Raw genomic sequence first — 19,830 nt, 5'->3', positions numbered from 1 at the left:
GTGGCTGGCCCAGCCCTAAACCACGACACAAGAAAACCCCAGATAATAATATTCCACACACAAAAACATTACAAACAATCTGACTGACCTATTTTTGTATGTATTATCTTGAAGAGGACCATGTATTATTCACATACTGAAATTAATTCCCTTTAATGTTAACTCAACTTCAGAGCTGTTTAAAAAAATAATTCTGTGAAAACCAGTTACAAACTTAATTTTCAACTAAATTCATTACACAATATTATAATTGTTTAAAAAAGTAGTCCTCCACTAGCCTAGTTTCTACTGAGACAGCAAAATAGGATAATGGCCATGTAAGAAGTTAGCCACCTACTTCTTAGTTAGAAAGTATGGCTATCTCTATATATTATAATAGTTGTACTGCCTAGATGGCATTATTGTCTTCCAGCTTTCTGTGACATAAATACCTGAATGTGGCTGTCACCAATTATACCCTGATGTTGAATATTTATGCCTTTTTGGCTTGCACACTAGACGACTTTTTGCTACTAACAGCTCCAGGCTCTCTGAATTCTATATTTGAAGTAAATTCACTATTCTACCAACCAAAACAAAACTATGCTTAAGCTTTGAATCACTGAGAGTGCTGTCTCAATTTCGTGTAAATAATTCAACTGTACCTGGAAGCTGTCCATATAATTTCAAGCTTTTAAATGTAATGAAATGTACCATAGCAATTTGACAGTCACAGTTTTATTTAAAGTCATGAAATACATTGCTGAAATGTCACTTTTGCTGTCTTGGCAAATCCTTTAAATTACACCCCTTTCCAATCAAGCATTTCAAATGACCACATAGAAGTTTCCTGCATACACAAATTTTGCTGAGTGCCAATCAATGGCAAAGCAAAACCTCTTCAACACTGAAAAAGACATACACTCCAATGAGTATTGATGTGGATTTGGATTCTCATATATTCAGCTGAAATGTAAGAGTATGCAGATGATACCTTAGTCTTAAAACGTCTATCTAGTTCTGCATGTGTAAACTCTACTGTCAGCATATTCCATGGTAACATGAAACAAGCTTTCTCACTCTTAAGAAATAGTCTGTGTAACAGTGGTACAGTATCTTTGGTTACCAGAATTGTAAAATCTAAAGTATTCTGAAATCTACAGGAAAAATAACATATTCCAATATGTAGTAAGTACTGACACATCAAGCTTGACTGAAGAGAAAGTACATTTTTATTATTTATAAGAGCAGGTGTCTCAGACTAGACCTGTTCAGACATCCTGAAATACCTAGTCTCCTTTGGCCTATTTCAAAGGCTTAACAAAGACTTCAGAATTATGCAAACTGAGAGACAACGAAATTCAACTACCTCTACTTATGAGGAATACAACAAAGATATTAGTGCATTCAGAAATGCTAGATAAAACTCTCAGAGAGTATGATGAAGTTTGGAAAAACAAAACAAACAAAAACACAAGAAAAAAAGAAAATTACCTCTCCCTCTGTCCAACAGTAAATCAATATGAGATGATGAAAGGAGAAAGATGAGGTTTTTAGGACTTCTGTCTGACTTCTTTGAGGGTAGTTGGCCACTGGTGCTTCCCAGAACAGGCTACCACAAACTGGGAGAGATCTGGAACCTTCTAGATCTGGATTAATCAGTACATGCAGATATTGCTCTGATTCAAGACAAATTCAGATGCTGTGTCCACCTTCTGCTGGTGCTCTGCCAGAGAATGTAATTTGCCATCATGGGGTATTTAGATGGAGTAATCAAGAGCTGGCTGTAGATTATACATGTACTCCAAATGCCTAAAGTTGGAACTGAATGGTTGAAATGCATTGACATTCTGGATTTGTAAGTCAGAATGCTTTCCATTTTCTTCTTTCCATCTCAGCTGGTACATAATCTGCTCAGGTGCCACATTTCAAACAGCTTTAGTTGCAGCCCAAAACCTCAGCTAAGCGATTTATATATTGCTAGAAGAATAACCTAGTGATGTTTTCAATGTTAATAATGCAGCAGAGAAAGCAGAAGGGTCAGCTGCATTCAAATTATTTACTGAAATAAGTAGACAACAGTCTACATTATTAATTATGAAAGCTGTATATTAAAAAATGCATTTATGAAGCCATTTGTCACGTTTTTTTAACTAGAAAAAATGCTTTTGCAATTAAGGCAGTTTCCATTTACTAGTTTAGATCTTTATTGTCCAACAGAGAATGGTTTGGTTCAGAACTATAATTCTATTCTACTTACTTAGAATCTCATTAATATATATAAGCTAACGTTTAAGACATTATATTTTATTTTGAGAGAAGAAAGAAAAGGGTATTTTTCTATACTGACACTATAACAAAATTAACAACTAGCTTTATAGCAACAGTTTTTGCTGTATTGAAGCATTTTGGTAGTAGACTGACAACATGCATTCAATCCCAGTCAATTTTAATTTTCTCTCACTAATTCTCTTGAGAGTTTAAAATGGATTATTCCTTTGTCACAGAAACTTCCATCAAAATGTTCTTTTTCGTGCATGTCTACTTTGGCATTTCCAAAAATCAAAACATTCACTTTAAACAATCTAAAAGATGATATTAGTGTTCATGCAAGGAAGAAAATGTGCATTTCAGAATGTCTGAATATTAGATGTTCAGTCTGGCTTTCACTTACTTGACAGTGATGGGACAATCTGTAGAATCAACCTACCATAAAAATAAAGATTTCTATTTGCTTCCTGCTCAGCTGTACTGGAAGTTATATAAACATGACAGTTTTTCTATTAAAATTCCTTGAACTGAGAAATAGATTGCCTGCAACACTGAAAAAAAAAAGAAAAAATAAAATAAAAAATACATCCTCCCCGAATTCTAATGTAAAATAGGATTAAGGTTTCTATTTGAGCTGGTAGTGTGATGACTGAGGAGTGCAGGTAATTCTTCATGCATTTGCTTTAGCCACAAAGACATGAGAAGCTGATTTACTAAGTTGAACTTTCTGGCATTCTGTGGCAATATAAAATTCTGCTTTGGTTGTGATTACTTTAAGGTATTTCATTAATCTATTCCATCTAAAGGAATACAATACCCGTTAATTTCAAGTTAAACAGTTGCATGGCTGCTAGCATACAGCTGCAGGATGGCAAGCTTGAGTCTAGCCTTCCAAGACACTAAAGTTTTACACTAGTATTTCTGAATAAAATATGCACAGTTTAAATTTCAAGCATGTGTACAAACAAAAACTGTTAAGTTTTAATGACATTGCTTACTCACTTGAACTTTTAAAGTGAACTGTTAAGTTTTTCCAGGATTGGGCTGACATAAAGGATTTTCCATAATTACTCTTGCATATCCTTATAGCAAGTAAGGTAGTTAGGAATTTTACAGAAGCATAATCTAGATAAAATGAGATTGCTCTCTTTCGAGAGGAGAAAATAATATTTACTATTAAAATGAACACATTTTACACCAGAACACCAGGATACAACAACTATGCCTGTTTTCCAATCAGTTCCCAATCACAAAGTGAAATTCAAACTTGTCTCCTTGGTCTACATTAGTGCTTTGCCAAGATATCCATGTTGTGTGAAATCACACTGTAGTTCCCTGGAGCTGAAACAGTTATACCCTTTTGGCCAATACAGGTTTCTCTATTTGAGAAAATAATTTAAACTATACTGGTAAAGGAGCACTGTACCTCCACAGAGGAAAGCTGTCAATATATTCTAGAAGTATAAGCACACCAGAAAAGCCTTTTAAAGTGTAGAGAAGCCTGTCATTAAATCTACCTTCTACCACCTTAAGTAAATCTCTCCATAGTGAAATCTTGTCACTTATTTTACAAAATTCCCTTGCTCTGCTTCAAGACATGGTTCTTCACCAGTCCGAGGAGCTCATGAAGTTGGCTTAGTTGATTTAATCCTAAATTGAAAACTTCTCTGATTATTATTAACCAACTTCCTTAATTCTCAAACCATGGCAAGGAGATACTCTGTTTGAGAATGTGACATTTGAGTGTTCTCTCTGTGCCATTTTTACTGATCCAGATACTGTAAAGCTCTAGCATATATTTTCAGAGAGTCTCTCAAAGAACCATTCATGTCATATTTCTCCAAAGTCTTGTTCTGACTTGTTTCTGAATATAATCTTGACTTTTTCAACCTGTGTTGTTGTGTGACCTCAGGTAATGGGGCATTTTAAGGGCATCTTCATTGAAGTTACATATTCTTATTTCTTTAAGTGAAATCTGAAGATGCATTTCCTGGGTCACCATTTTAGGCCAGCTCAAAGTCTCAAATAATCAGATGAACGTATCCTTCTATTTTGTCATGATTCAGTTGAAATCAATGTCAAGGCTCCTACCAATCCTTTAGTTAGAATGTACCAATAGGTTGCTCATATTTATGATATTAGAATGGTGAAGATATGATCTACATTTACTAGGCCTGGACTATGAATGGTAGTGATACAAATGCATACTATAATATCAACATTGAGGCATTTCATAAGCAACAATGTTCAATGAGAATATAATTACTAACACAGAAAAATTAGGTGCAGCTGAACACAACAACCTCTGCAACAAGATCAAATAACCAGGAATGTTTGCTGTGTTTACACACTAGAACAGGTGCAAGATATGCCAAGATAAAAGGCAAATTTTCTGCAGTCTTTGATCATTAACGTAACAAACAAAGTGTAAGCTTATTAGCTTATGAACTAATATGAGTTTATAAAATTGCATGTGGGAAGAGCGAATCCATAACATTATATACATAAACACGTAGGTTTCCATGTGTGTATTTTGTTCTCCAAGATAGCCCCTAGTAGTATCATAGAACAGCTATCGTGTTATATGATGGTTATAACTGAGTCTATCATATCAGGTTTTGCTGCTCTCTGTTTAATGCTGATTTTGCATTCTTCAAAAAGATTGCCTGAAACACTTCTATCCAACTCTCCCACAGCACAGCAACAATCCATCATAAATTCCACAATTCCTAAATCAAAAGCAACTAAAAGGACAATTTCTGGCTATATCTTGTAATTCAGGCACTTTCTACATGATTTATTTTTAACCTTTTAAATCTTTTCCTTATTATCTGACATGTAGAAAGTGTCCTGTCTGACTCACATCCTAACAATAAAAAAATTTAGCCAGCAGTTACCTCCTCATTGTCATGTCCCCACACCACTAGCATGATCATGTCACACTTAATTAAAATGTTATGGCTACTCTTGCTCACAAGGGTCTGCAAAACATACCATCTGGTTGCTTTAAGCATAATACAAGGTCACTGATTCTTGCAGCTTTTCTCATTATCTCCTCCCAGGAAAATGTCATTCTTTGCTTGTGCTGTCAATCATCTTTAGAGCAACTAACCAGCCTATAATAAACTTTGACTTCTGTTAAAGAGTAAATCAGTAATGAGTAAACTCTGCTATAAATATCCTGATTTCAAGCCAGCTTTCTAGGAATAAAACCATAGTCAAAGTGATCCAGTATATTACATATCATTATTAGAACTGGTTTTTAATCTCTTGACTTTAAACAACTGCCATTTGATCCTGCAAACCTTGAACCCTGTCTAGCATCTAAGCCTGCAAAATCTCTTTTGCAAACAGTGAACCACAGAACAATATTGTCCATCTTAGTAATTACTCAGTAATAGAGAGCAGAATCTTCAGAACAGCTTCATTTCTGCAATAGATGCCCTGAATCACTTATGAGTAAAACATATTAACAAACAAAATTATCTTGCTATATGAATACTTGAAAAATTTGGAGGCATCAGAAAGCTCTCAGAGGAAGCAACCCCCATCCAAGAAGGACTGCAAACAAGAAAAAATGTAATGAATTAATTATTTCTACTTCTGTCCTGAATTGCTTAGAATCTGGCATCAGAGTTCATAGGTAAAGAGATGCTTAGATACAATTGTCTGAAACAATAGACATGGAAAGAAATAGGCACTTGTTTTCTGCTGCACCTATACATGTCTGATGGAAAGTTTGCTAAGCATCACTAGCACTATTTCTTAACACATGAATTAAATCTCTTAATCACAATCAGGCTCTATCCTTGGCCCATTAATGCTACGTTACAGCTGACTTTACTGCTGCAAACTTAGTTGAGGACTTCTAGCAGAGTTTTGTTACAATTTTCCTTTATTTAGAGTTTTGATTTGACTTGACTTTAAACAAGAGGACCACTTTCTTCTGCAGGTCTCTCAGTGTTACAAAGACAGTGTTACTGTCTATCTCTCTTCATTCCATCCCCACCTTGAGTAGTTGGATTTTGTAAGGCATCTTCTTTCCAGCAGGTGAGCCCCAGTGAAACCATTTTTATAGCTAAAATCTAAGGAACAGAACTGTCTAAGAAACTATGCATCCCTATCTCATCAAGGTCATGTACATCTTTGATTTGACCTCTAGTTCTTCATGTTCTTCTTTTATCTTACCACCTTATCTGAAATCTCCAGTCTCTTTCTTTTTATCTTACTCCATCTTTCCCTGAATATATTCCACTATCTTAATATGCCTCCTTGTACCTAATGCTCTACTCTAGATGATCCTGTTCTGGCAGGGGGGTTGGACTAGATGATCTTTCGAGGTCCTAACATTCTGTGATACCTTTTAAAAAATATTTACCAGTTTTCTGTACCATCATGAACCTGTTTTACTCTATAGCTATTTATTTGTGAGACAGCCTGTAAAACCCTTAGTGCTCATCCATTTACAGCAAATACTTTTCAAGTAGTGTATTTTAAGTATCCTACTTCAACATAATTCCTGTCCTGAGTATTAAAATCAGTCCATTTAAGTTCACTGTCTGAGCATTTCAGAAATCAATGCATGATATAAGCTGTCTTCATGCCAAATGTTTATGAGAGACCCTGATTATTGTGAATTTTCAGAGCAGTACTTGAAAATATGATGCCTTCTTGAAATGTCTGTGTGAAAGGCCAAAATAACTAACCATGGAAAAATCACTAATGACTGAAAAATATTTGCTGGTGTTTGGTTTTGCTGCAAATTCTGAGTTATAATTATAGTTGATAGTTTATTCGCTCTCTCTAATCAATCTATTATATAGAAAATGGATTTAGCAGAGTTGGTCAGGAAAAGTGAGAGAAAACTGAAGGATTTGTGTGGACGCTTAAATATAAATGAGAAAGAAATGGTTTACTCCAAGCTGTCATTTTGATTTCTTGGAGAAACCGGAATCAAAATATTTCAGTAGTCCTGAAAAGGCATTGTAACACCTCATAGAGGTTTCTGTGCTCTCTCCTGTCCCTTAGTATTTAAAAAAAACCCACCAGACATTAGTGAAAAGCCACTAAAATAAAATTGCAAAAAGTTAATAAAATCTTCATAAATTTTAGACATTCTTACACAGTGAAGTATGTGATATAATCAAAACTTACTAAAAATTAGATATTCATATTCCCTCTTTATCATATTCCTATTATATTAGTAGCATGAAAAAGAATGAGTCTGAAAACTGTATGAGCCCTATTTTATGCACTTCAAATCAACAGCAGCTCGTATAACACGACTACTACAGAAGAGTTCTAAGGTTATTATCACTGATCTTGCCTGAGATTTTCTCATAAGGAATTACTTGTCATTCTTTCTACAGATCTTGAAAATGAAGCTCATTCAGTCTGTGAATACACCTCTGTACACATTAATGTTCAGTACCAATTACTTGTACAGCTTCCTTTTAATCAGAACAGCTCTTATTCCCCAGTGACATATCATACTAATCTACTTACAAATTACCAAAACATTCAAAGTGCAATAGTTCATCCTTAGTGTAGGAAGCAGATTTTCCTTCTTATAAAATCATACTGATAAATCAATTTTAGTACATGCTCTGTATCATGCAACCTGTCCTGCTGCCCCAGTCCTAGACTGTATGTTATAATAATGCCTAGGGCCATTGGACTTGATGTGAATTTTTTGGATGAAATGTTATCCTATTCAAACTGTATTAGTACCAATGCCTGCATCCTGTACAAAAGATCTTTTGTGAGCTTATTTAATATAATTTATGCTTACTGAAAAATGACACATTTGTATATTAGAAGAATAGTGTATTTGAGAGAATCTTGTTCCCAGAAAGGCAGGGTATTTCCCCTTCCAAAAAAAAGAGAGAAGTGTTTTCAATATAACTCATACCAGAACTTAGTAATTTACATGCTTCATTTTCATAATGCCAATAGAAATCAGTACTGACATATGTCAATTGTTCTAAAATACTGAATGAATAATTTTTATTGAACTTAATAAAAATTACAACCATTTTTATCACTGCTTTAAAATAGAAACACTTAGTACAATATGAGTATTAAGGATTTTTCATTTATGTATTTAGACTATAAATAATTTTATTGTAAGCTTCTTTTAAAACTTTTCAAAATATTCACTTTGGCAAACTTGTTTTCTTTTAACATTTTGGAATTCTAATGGTATATTATCTTAAGGAGTGCCTCTGCACAAGCTGCTGGAGTTTGGAGCTGGGAGTACTGTTATTCGTACAGACAGCTGTCACCGTGTCTTTCCACTTAGGTGAGTCTAATGAGCCAGCCGTCATGATAGATTGCTATTTGTTTCAGAGTTAGGACTTTACATCAGGAGAAAGCAAGTTATCTGTGGACAAGCTTATCACCTGACACATAAGCAACTAAACCAGCAAATTGAAGTCAGCACTGAAATCTTCTCTAGCTAATGACAATACCATTCTCTTGCACTTTGATAACCAAAGCAACTAGCAATGATACATTTACTGTCCAAATTATCCTCAACCCAGCTCTTCTACACAACAGACACCCAAGATTGCTTTTTTGAATCCCATGCTGAGCAGTAAACCCAGAAGCCTCTTTCCCCATGCCTGCCCCCATACACAGCAAAGGTTTTATCACAGTAGGCTGTCTCCATTATATAGTGAAGGTTTTGAGAAACTGTCATCCAAAAATGAGGAAAAACATCAAACAGAATTATGAAAACATCAAAGATGCTTTTGAATGAACTACAGTAGATTTCTAACAGTTTCTATTATTTTTTGTATAAATAATAGGCATATTACATTGCAAAAACTAAACTAACCCATGAAAAAATTAAATAAAAAATATTACACCAATACAGAATGAACAGACTTAAATAACGTGACATCTAATCTCTTGTTTAGAGATTAGATTATTTGCAAGATGTCAGAATAGATTTATGAGGGAACTCTGCATTTTACTAAAAAGTTTTCAATGTGTAACTTCTTGGAAAAACCTCTTCATTTCTCAGTCATGCATCTCTCTTAAAATCTTAAATAGATCTTTTTGAGTTCCTCTTTCTTAAATTCCACTCACTAAAAAACAAAGATGCTTTGTTTTTTTTTGTCTCATCTCTACATGTTATTCACCAATATTGCACACAAAAACTGTTGTTCTTTTGACATTGCATCTCAATAAATGGATTAAATGAGCTGTGAATATCAGCATTTAACCAATAAAAAGAGATCTTTATTTATTTAAAATGTATCAGATCTGCTTCATCTAAAAGGCTAATTGAAAAGGCTATTCAGGTCAGTTGTGAGATTAGAAGACAATTGAATCACATCTAATGCTACTTAAAAGATGTGAACAGGGTAAAAGAAAAAATTAAACCATGGCCATTAAAATTTAATTTTACTTAGTGAAGCCATTAACATTTTGGTTTTATGCAGTAGCAAGCATTCTAAAAATATTTCCATATAATTCAGAAACCAAGAATTGTCAAATGGCTGACCCTTATGTACCAAAAATGATTGAAAGTTACTTTAAAGGGCATATTAGAAAAAAAGCAAGAGGACAAAATTTCTTTGGATACCATGATTATTTGTTATTCTGCTCTTTATTCTGAGATTCTTTGTATATATGTGTGTGTGTGTATATATATATGTGTGTGTGTGTGTGTGTGTGTGTGTATTATCACTGCACATACACACATACATACATAAATTATCTGCTTTCAGCAAGTTTCTCTCTTAAACTGACTCATTTTTATTTTATTGTTGCTGCTTTTAAAATTTTGCAGCTTACCACATCTATCAGTAGGATTCTCTGCAACAGGGCATTTCTGCTCCTGATAAAGGCCAAATTGATCTATGTAGTTATCAGCCTAAGCTCAACTGGAAACTTTCATATGCTATTTTAGAATAACTTCTTATAGGAAAAGACAACCTATTTATCTGTGGTCAAAACCAGTTAGAGTCCTGTGAATTTTAGTTTTGTTATTACACGAGGAATAGCTGCATCATTACTATAAATTCATGCATCCTTCTATTAACTGCACAATTTGGTTTTCATTTTAACATTAAATATCAGATTTGGATATCACATAAACAAGATGCTACTTTCATATGAACTGTAAGGAAATAATATATTTTATGACAGTGCTGTATTTTACTCCTGATAGTGTACTTGTGATATGTTTTACCTCTACAAGTTTGCCTTTGTAATTTGAAAATGCTACTGCAAATATTCCTTAGACTCTGTATAAAAACAAATACTATAAATAGCACAAAGCATTCATCAATGCAGTAATTTTAAAGATTTTAGCCAGTTACATATAGGAACTTTCTCAGGAATTAAAATTGTAACAAATCTAATCATCTATTAGTACATAAATAAAATTTCAGATTGACTGCCTGACAAGGAAAAACATTACCCCTAGTTTTGGCTTTCATCATCATTTTTTCCTCTTAATTTAAAAAAAAATAATTAAATGCTAATACAGAAGGCTTTGTTGTAATAATCCAGGGTTTCTTGCTGTATACACATCGTTTGCATTGCTCTGACTTAGTTACTAGTAGTCATCATAGGTGATGATAGAAAACTGAAAATTCTAAACACTGCTAAAGTTGTTACAAATGCATTCCTCCAGAAGGTGCAGGTTTATCATGGCAACTGTAAGGCTCATCCAGGAAGTTTCAGGCTCTACACATACAGCAAAACCTCTGGATTCACAGAACTCAGTGGTATTGCCACCTGGACCCAGCACTTGAAATAGCTTTAGAGAGAAGCGAGATATATAACTAAACAGCATCCTTCTTATGAGCCAATAAACCTGTGCAAGTGGTGAAGGTTTGAGTAGAGCAAGCAGAGCACATAAAAAATCTTGGATGAATGAGACAGCTTTTGAAGGGTTTTGAAAGACTACACTGTGCCAAGTACTTAACTGTCTCATGGATTCTTACATTCTTGTTCTTGTCCATGATTCCCAAATACCTTACTCATCATTTTCTACTTCATGATTCGTCATGGCTAATAATAGCTTAAATGAGTGGAAAAATAATCAAAGCTCTATTGACAAAAGGAAGTGCCTGAATGTTACTCCAATAGATTATCTCCTAAATTAACTTGGCTAGCCATTAATTTGGATAAAAATTATTTTCTTCTTCTCAACTTATTTTTTAATGGGTTATGGAAAATTGGAAGCAGAAACTAGTGATGATTTCTGTTCTTACACAGTTGTAGTGCCTCTAACTGCTGCCACAGAATATTTTTATTCAGCACATCACAATACCTCAAGGTCAAACACTTCTAAACTTAGGGAGATCAGTAATGTGAAGCTGTTTTACTAAGCTTTGAGATCAACTAAATCAGATTAGAACATCTCGGGGTTAAAAGCCTCATCCAAAGTGCACTTTATCAGAGCCAAAGCTGTGCTTGTGAATGATATCCAGCCTCTTCAGTCTGTTGCTGGAAAAATTGCTAGATTCTTCTAGGATCTGCTTAAATTAGAGTGTGTACAAACTACTGTATCAGCTCAAATGTTCAGTGAGCAGCTTGCCTCACAGCTCCTTTATAGCAGATTTCTCTCTGACAGAATGAAATAACAGCAGATAAAAAAATTATTTTTTGTAACAGCAGTGGAAGAAAGTGAGCAGAAATTACAGGATTTGGACTTGAGCAGCTGGAGCACAGCTTATATCTTCCCTCATTGTAGTTTGTGTTTTTGAGTTTAAAAAAAAAAAACAACCACCACATAGAAATAACTGCATCTAAGAATAGTGTAAATGTAAAGATAAACTATAATGGACAAGCTGTGAGTGGAATAAGCAACCTCTTCCTATGAGTTTGTCCAAAAACTTCATGAAAGCAACTTTTTCTAAATAAATTATATATATGTTCGAAGTCTGGCACTATTTTAATCCTGGATCTGAGCACAAAGAAAACAATTTGTGCAACAGAATTTTAATAACATTTATTTCTCAAAACTTAATAAAGATTCGGAGTCAAGTCAGGTGTTCTAGCTTCATTGTAGAGCCTCTACAGCCTGCCAAAGAATACTTTTATTAGGAGCATCCAGTATGAAAAGGTCAAATAGAGCTTTATATCACAATTTATCAAGAAATTTACTCAGAGGCTACATGACTAGCTCAGTTAAGTAAACCATGAAATCTTGAGTATATACTGAGATCTTGGGAAATATAATGTTCTTCATATATTTGCTCTTACATTCATTCATTTATGAGCATGTGTCAATACAGTTAGTTAATTATGATTCCAGGTGCCTTACAGAAGTCTCATTTCTGAAATGAAGGTGCCACAGTAATATTAGTTATTCATCAGCATGAGAGCCTGTAAAATAATCTCTGGAAATGTTTCTTTGTTCCAGCTATTTCATTTTATTTGATTTCTGAGATGGAATTAAGAGATATCTTGAAATTACTTTCTTGATACAAAACAGGAAAGACCAGAGTCCCATGCCATGCATTCCTTTGCCTTGTAGGAAGTGTCACTGCACACCGGAAAGAAACTTTTGCATTGTAATATACAAAAGCATGGCAGTGTTGCCTGACAAACACACTGATCCTGTCCTTTACTGTTGTCACTGCTTTTCTATTAGATGTCCTTATCTTCAATTGTTACAGAGCTTCAAATCCCAATTTCTAAAAGATAATATAAAACTCAAGCAAAGAGATAAATAGTGATCTACAGTTAGGCTCATGTTAGAACAGAATTCAATAATAAGAAAGTCTGAGACAAAACTTCCATGAAGATCGATGCATGATGGAGGAATTAGTCTCCCACCAAGGCAAATACCACACGATAGGCCCTAGTTATTCTGCTTAACGAATTGCCCAAGGCACTTTGACAACTCCTTAAGAACTGCAATATGAAAACTCATCTAAAACCAAGTGTCTCTTTAGTCCACTTCACTCTATCTCAAGGCAAAGATGGGATAAGCTAACAAAAGTATGTCTAAGTAAATCTTATTTGAGAAAGACAGAACTGAAATCATAATAGCAATAGAATGCCTAAGTAATTTCTAAAATATAAGTTACATGATCAATAGACACTATGTGCTTATATCATGGTGTCTGATGCTGCAGAGCTAACCACAACCATTTGAGTATGATACACGGAACACACCAAAACTGAAACTATCTGTAAATAATTTCTGAATCATATGGACAAAAAGCACAGAAAGGCTAACAGAAAGTCATAATAGAAATGCAGTTAATGAACATGATGATCTATTTTTATTATTGTATATAATTCTTATTCCAGATCCTTTTCTGAATTTCTCCAGTCAAATTTGGTTTTTGTGAGTGTGTGTATTTAGATACGAATAATCAATACAAAGACCGAAGCCATAAACTACATATACTATGTAACACTTCCTTCAAGAATTTTTGCTCCTAGGAAGACCTCAATCAAGACCACCTCCTGTGACAAAACTAAATATTGGCTGCTAAATCAAGTTAGTAAAAACCCAGGGTCTTGCAGAATGTGGTGATAACAGTTCAGTCCATGACAACCTTTTCTTCAAGTCGCTGTGAAGCCACATCCTAACATGAAGCCACAGGAGAAAGGGTGAAAACTACTCAAGTTTCACTGCCATGAAACCCAGCATGAAGTTCTCTGATACTTGTCATTGCTAACAACCCTGTGACAATGCTAATACTATTAATAATAGCATTAATACACAGATAGTAGGTATCAAATTTTCTGTAAATTGCTGTAATGTATACAAGAAGAGATAATGCTATTACTACTGAAAAAGCCTTAATTCTCTTCATAGAAGAGAATTAGACAACATAATTCGTGGTTCATAGAACCACGAAACATATAACCAGGTCCTCAGTTTAACTGTTAAAAGTGACAACGTACATTAGCCTAAACTACACTCCTGCCTTGGATATAGATGGGACAAACACAGTACTTATCAGAGAAGTTACACACTAAAATAAAGTTTCTTTTCTCCTCATTCCAGGATCTCTAACTCAGTGCTGGAAGGGAAACTTCACCTCAGTGGCTTTTGTAACTTGTAACATCAGGTGCTATTCCCCACCTCAGAATTTGTCTCATTAAGAAGAAAACAGTCTTAAATCCCAGCAATTCAAAATAAGAGAGGCTGAGCACTGAAAATAATGCCATGCCAATTCCTGGTTCAAATAGACTGCACAGTAAATTCAGTCTTTCTGATAACATTGTCCATGGTATGCCTTATATTGCATTATCAGCATCTTCAATACTTACTTCTTTACAGCCGAGCTGATAGGCCTCACTAGATGGACAGTGAAATGCATTGCTCACCGTGTGGGTGCAATTTACTTATTTCATAACTACAATTGTTCTAATTCTGTATTTCCATGCATTTCAGTGTTGTAATTTCTGTTTCAAAATGACGCAGATAAGTGTTACAAAATGATATTTAAAAAGGAAAATTATTCTCTCAACCTCTCATATGAAACCATACCAACTGAAACTCAAGGAATATGTTTTACAGGCAGTTAGCTAAGTGTTTCTGTAAGAGAGTAACAAAGGATAAACTCATCCAAACTTCATTCATTTATTCATTTCTACTCCTGAACGATTTCAAATTAGGGAGAAACTGAATGGTTGCCATTTATTTCAGTCATTATATTCCTTCACGGATTCAGGCAGCTGAGAAGAGAGTTACCTTCAACCAAACGTTGTAGAGTTGCAACTTCCAACCAAAAACAGAAGGAAAGCTCTTCTGATTAAAGATGTTTTACGAGCTATTGTTTTGTGAAGACAGGCAGAAAAATGAAAGAATTGGAAAGAAATGCATCAAGGAAGTAGCAGACACAGAAGTCTGCTTCAGTAATATGAACCTTGAGAAGAGTTAAAAGATAATTCAGGGAATAAGCTGAAACAACAATATAAGAGCAAAAGAGGAAATAAATTGTACACAACAGGTCAGAGAAACAGGTCTTGGTATGTTCTCAATTACATTGCATCAGCTTTTCCAGTTTTCATGTCATGCTCTAACAACTTCTAGGTCTGGTATTTTGATTTAGCCACAAGCAGTAATCAGTTTCCTAACACAGTCTCCAAACTATCAGCCAAACCTGTGCTCAAAATGTCCTTGTCTCTTTGCTTCAAAACTCCATCATTTTCACTGTTCCTTGTGCAACCTTCTGTATTTACCTGTTACATCTGCCAGCCAAGTCTGTTCCTGCCCTTGTGCTTGCAATTTGACTTCTGAGGGATTCATGCCCTGATTCATGCCCCATTTGCACTTTAGATAGTGGCTTGTCTTGTGTTTGCTCTTAATCCTTTGAACTGCTCCTTCATTTATGTACCACCTACCACCATCCGTGATTATGGCTGCTATAAATGCCAACTAGCATTAAGACTAGTTCAAGGAGCAATACAGAAGACTAAAGGTAAAAGCTAAATCAGACTAAAGAAAAGTCCACGAATAAATTTGTTGGGCTTTAAAAAAAAGCTACTATTTACTTGAATTTTATACTATGCTCCCTAATTTTGATTAGAAGAAATACTGCAACATCTGATTTCATGGAATTCCAGGAATCTAATGGAAAAGGTCCAGTAACTCATTAAATATATCCAGCCATGGGTTTGTTTGATAAGTATGGAAAAAGGAATGTTGCAATTTGTCTCTACCTTGTTGAATCTCCATGACTGCAGATTGCTAATGGAAGTTCTGTTCCTTGTAATTCATTCAGTTCTCCCACGTAAGAAGTGAAGTTCATGTACTCCTCACTTTCATCTCTCCAGTCAAATCTGGAGAAACACAATCAACTGCTTATTTTCTCCAAGTTATGAAACAAATCTACAAAACAAGACAAATCTGGGTCCTGGAGAATTAGTCTATCATTCAGAACAATCATGAGCTATTTTTTTCTCTTATGTTAGTAGCGTACAAGGTGTAGTATGGGGGAATCAAGTCAAGTTGTTTGATTAATAAAATTTGCCTGCTTCTTTTATTAAAATATTTACGTAATGATGAAAACTATGAGCTAGTGAGCTTACACATACTGCATGCTGATGAATATTGCCACTATATGAGACAGGCAAAAAAGAAGATATGCAGTCATGTGTACTGCAGTTCAGTAATTAAAAGTGCCTAATAAAGGCACTTCAACCCCTTTAATCAAGTTTTCTACAAATCCTACACTGCAGCATTTGTTTTACATGGGCTGTTAAAATATCATTTAGGATTGACATTCTGAAACTTAGTTTTTTTCATTTATTCTGTGAATGTTTAAAGGCACATTACTCACAGGAGGCATCATTAGGTACTTAAATAATTTCTCTTCTGGTTTGACATACCTGTTTAGAGATAAAAAGCTTATCCTTAATAAAAAAAGAGAATGGCTAACTATCATATCCCTCAAAAATAATAAACAAAACAACAGGATTAAATTTCATGTGTTATGTTCAAACTTTGCAACCAGCTATGCTGCCCACAAAGCTCACAAATACATCATATCAGAAAAAACTGGGAATTTTCAGTGTGCTAACAGTTCTGTCACTGCAACATTCTGACCCACCCAGACTTGTGCTAATCAAGTTATATCCAAGTTACTAACACAAGGTCTCTGACTGATTTGCATCAGTGTGAACAGATTGCTATCACATGCCTTTCTAACAAGGGCTCTCAGAATTACGACACTTGAGGTATTGAAAATAAAATTTTATCTTGTTCTTATACCTCTGGTCAGGGTTCATACTTGAGCCTAATGCTTCTCATTGACCATACTGTTTTACAGAAATTACGTAGGTGATGGCTGCAAACATTCTTAAAATAAATAGGGGACATACATAACTATTATGAGGTGGCACAAAGGTGATAAAAGACATTCATCACAAGCACTGTGCATGTATATAGCAATTACAAATTGCATAATGTCTTAATTTAGCACCGGAATAAGTCTACACAGGCCTACCTAGGCCTACAATAATAAATAATACAAGTGATACCTTATTAATATTATTTTGTCTTTTGCTTTCATACCAGTGTTAGTTGCATAAGAGGGATAGAAGTATATATTTTGTGTTCCAAAAGAATACCAAGTATTTTTGAAAGAGAGTTTCATATTAAAAACACAGTTAAAGTTTCACAAAGTAACAAATTAAGCAGCAAGAGGTGCTGACTAGGGGGGATTTTTTTTGTTCATGAGCATGACATGTACTACAAGTAGAGACATAACAGGGGACTGAGCAAGGAACGTGGTTCTCCTGAAGAAAATTTCCAGTCTCAGTACTTTGCTGTGTGGCTTTAGGAAAGCTCTCAAGTAAGTGCTGAAATAATGAATTGTCTATGTCCTGAGCAACAGTTTCAGGTTCAATATTACAGAGCAAGACCAAAAGCTTAGGAACAAAAAAATCACGCAGGAAAGAAATTCTGAGATCATACTGTCTATACAGAGGTTAGTGTATGTTCAGTTTAGTCAGTGCTTCACATTCATTGTAGTCAGCGTTTACAGCAATGAATACTTCTAACACTACAAACTCTGCCTAAGCACATTTGGACCTCATGCAACCAAGTTTTCTTAAAAAAAAATAAACAAAGCAAACAAACAAAAAGAAAATGGACAAGAAAAGACAACAAGAAGCACAAGATTCCCTTAAAACTATTGTATCTTTTTTTTTTCCAAGTATGGCTTTACAATAGTCTCAGCCTTGGGAATTGAGATCCACTGAAAGAGAAAAGAAATATGCTCAAGTACTGTATGCGATCTAAACATAATTTTTCTAGCAAGCTCTTCTTAAAGACTTTTTGTTCTGACAAACCCACCATTTATAGTAATCAAACACAGACACCTGGGAATGTCAGGATTGCTCTCCCATATAAAAAATAAGAAAAAAAAAAACATTGAAGAAGAACTCCAATACTTTCCCACTAAGCTTTTTTGATTTTTTTCCAAGGCACAATCATCATTTTGTGTGTACCTGAATAAAACAGGCAAGTAACCTCATTTGTTTTCACTCACCTCCTGAAACCACCAGTGATGGTAACTAAAGCATCTGGTAGGAACATACACACAGTATTCTTGACAATCAAGCTTACTGCATCCGCTTCTGCCTTAGATACACAGCTGACAAGGTCCTCATAGTAGAGTAACCCTGAAAAGCAATAAAGTGCTGATCACTCTGGAATTATCAAAACCTACCTAGTGTTATGTAAGTTGCCTCTGAAATAGTCATCTCTCACCAAGAAGTTAAACCTCACAACTCCTACCATGGCCAAAGGAAACTTATCTAATGCCAAGAATTAAGAAATGCTCAATCTTGAACCTGAAACTGCAGGTTTCTTTCAGGACACATTGTAGGAATAAATATCTCTTCATCCAGCCTCTTCAGGAGTCTTTTCCTTCCTTCTCACCATTCCTGGAGTCAGTCTCCTACCTTGGGTGTGTGGGGGTCACAGGCAAGGGACAGTCTCTTCTTTCCCTCATCTTTGTTCTTATAGCTTATATATATTTTTATCATAAGTTGTTATAAATTGTAACAGCAGTTATAATTTAAAAAAAGACTTAGCAGTTAGGATAATTGCTCCATTTGCTGAGAACCTGAATATTTATAAGTTACTCTGAGTTCCCTACCAGTGCCCATCAATGGTATTTCTTTAAGAGGCGCTCTTCCTGAAACAATGGCATTCTATCCAGGTACAAGACTTAGAGGTATGTGAAATAACCCAGCTATCTTTATGTCTGATCACAGAGCTTGTACCAAAATAGCCCAGTCCTGCAGCTTGCTTCACATTTGCATATGATATGTAAAAGAGAAAAGGACAAAGGAGCATGGATGTGGGCAAGCTGATCCAAGGGACTCTGAGGTGATGTAAAACACATGGGTATAATGCAAAAAATAAAGTTACATTATTTTAATGTCATGTTATATAACCTCTTACTCTTAATGTAACTGATCCCTTTGTTTAAATGGGTAAATTTATTTAGAGAAATGTCACACACACATATGCATATTCATATGCTTTGAATGACATAATTTTTAATTAGGTCTGTTAGTTCAAATGTTATTTTAACCTAATAATTTAATACTAACAAGACACTGCAGCAAAAAAATGGCTATTTAAATAAACTTTGCTGCCTCTTCTGATTCTGTTTTTGAGTTCTTAGAGTACTAAGATACAGGTTTTTATGAGACTTTCACCTTACCTGCTCTCTGCATTTTTGACAGCTTCAGGGTCTTGTCAGCTTTTACATCTTCCACAGTTCGTAAACCCATTCTGTACCATTTCTCAGATGTCTTCACTCCCACTCCAAAGACTGAAGTAAATTGCTAAGGTCAATAGAAGAACACGCATTTCAGTGCTGTTTTCTAAAGGAGCAGTGAATTAACAAGAAGTAGGCAACAACGAGGTTTCACAAGGAAAATACTGGGCAGATTTTATCCTAGGTCAAAAATGAAAAATAGTGCAATACAAACATACAGATTTACCTTCCTTTGTATAGTTACATTGAACAGAATTGGTTTTATACATGGGCAGATCTCACTAAAATGAAATCTAATCAATAATACAGTAGTATCCACAGCATACGATATTTAACTTAATGTGCGCTTTCAACTAAG

The 19,830-nt window shown here is 34.7% G+C and overlaps 1 protein-coding gene across 1 annotated transcript in view; it reads right to left on the bottom strand.

Moving 5' to 3' along the window:
- DNTT (DNA nucleotidylexotransferase) overlaps positions 1-19,539 on the bottom strand; it is a gene marked incomplete at its 5' end in the record, with an annotated part of 68,420 nt that extends 48,881 nt beyond the window's left edge. The window contains 2 exons of the mRNA XM_010189086.1: positions 18,231-18,363; positions 19,416-19,539. Of these exons, the coding sequence (XP_010187388.1) occupies positions 18,231-18,363; positions 19,416-19,539 (257 nt within the window). The remainder of the gene's footprint in view (positions 1-18,230; positions 18,364-19,415) is intronic.
- Between the last annotated feature and the right edge of the window lie 291 nt (positions 19,540-19,830).

The sequence above is a fragment of the Mesitornis unicolor genome, unplaced genomic scaffold (genome assembly GCF_000695765.1).
Source record: "Mesitornis unicolor isolate BGI_N332 unplaced genomic scaffold, ASM69576v1 scaffold4147, whole genome shotgun sequence".
Lineage (NCBI taxonomy): Eukaryota > Metazoa > Chordata > Aves > Mesitornithiformes > Mesitornithidae > Mesitornis > Mesitornis unicolor.
The sequence above is the reverse complement of the archived record's forward strand: the minus strand, read 5'-3'. Positions and strand labels throughout refer to the sequence as shown.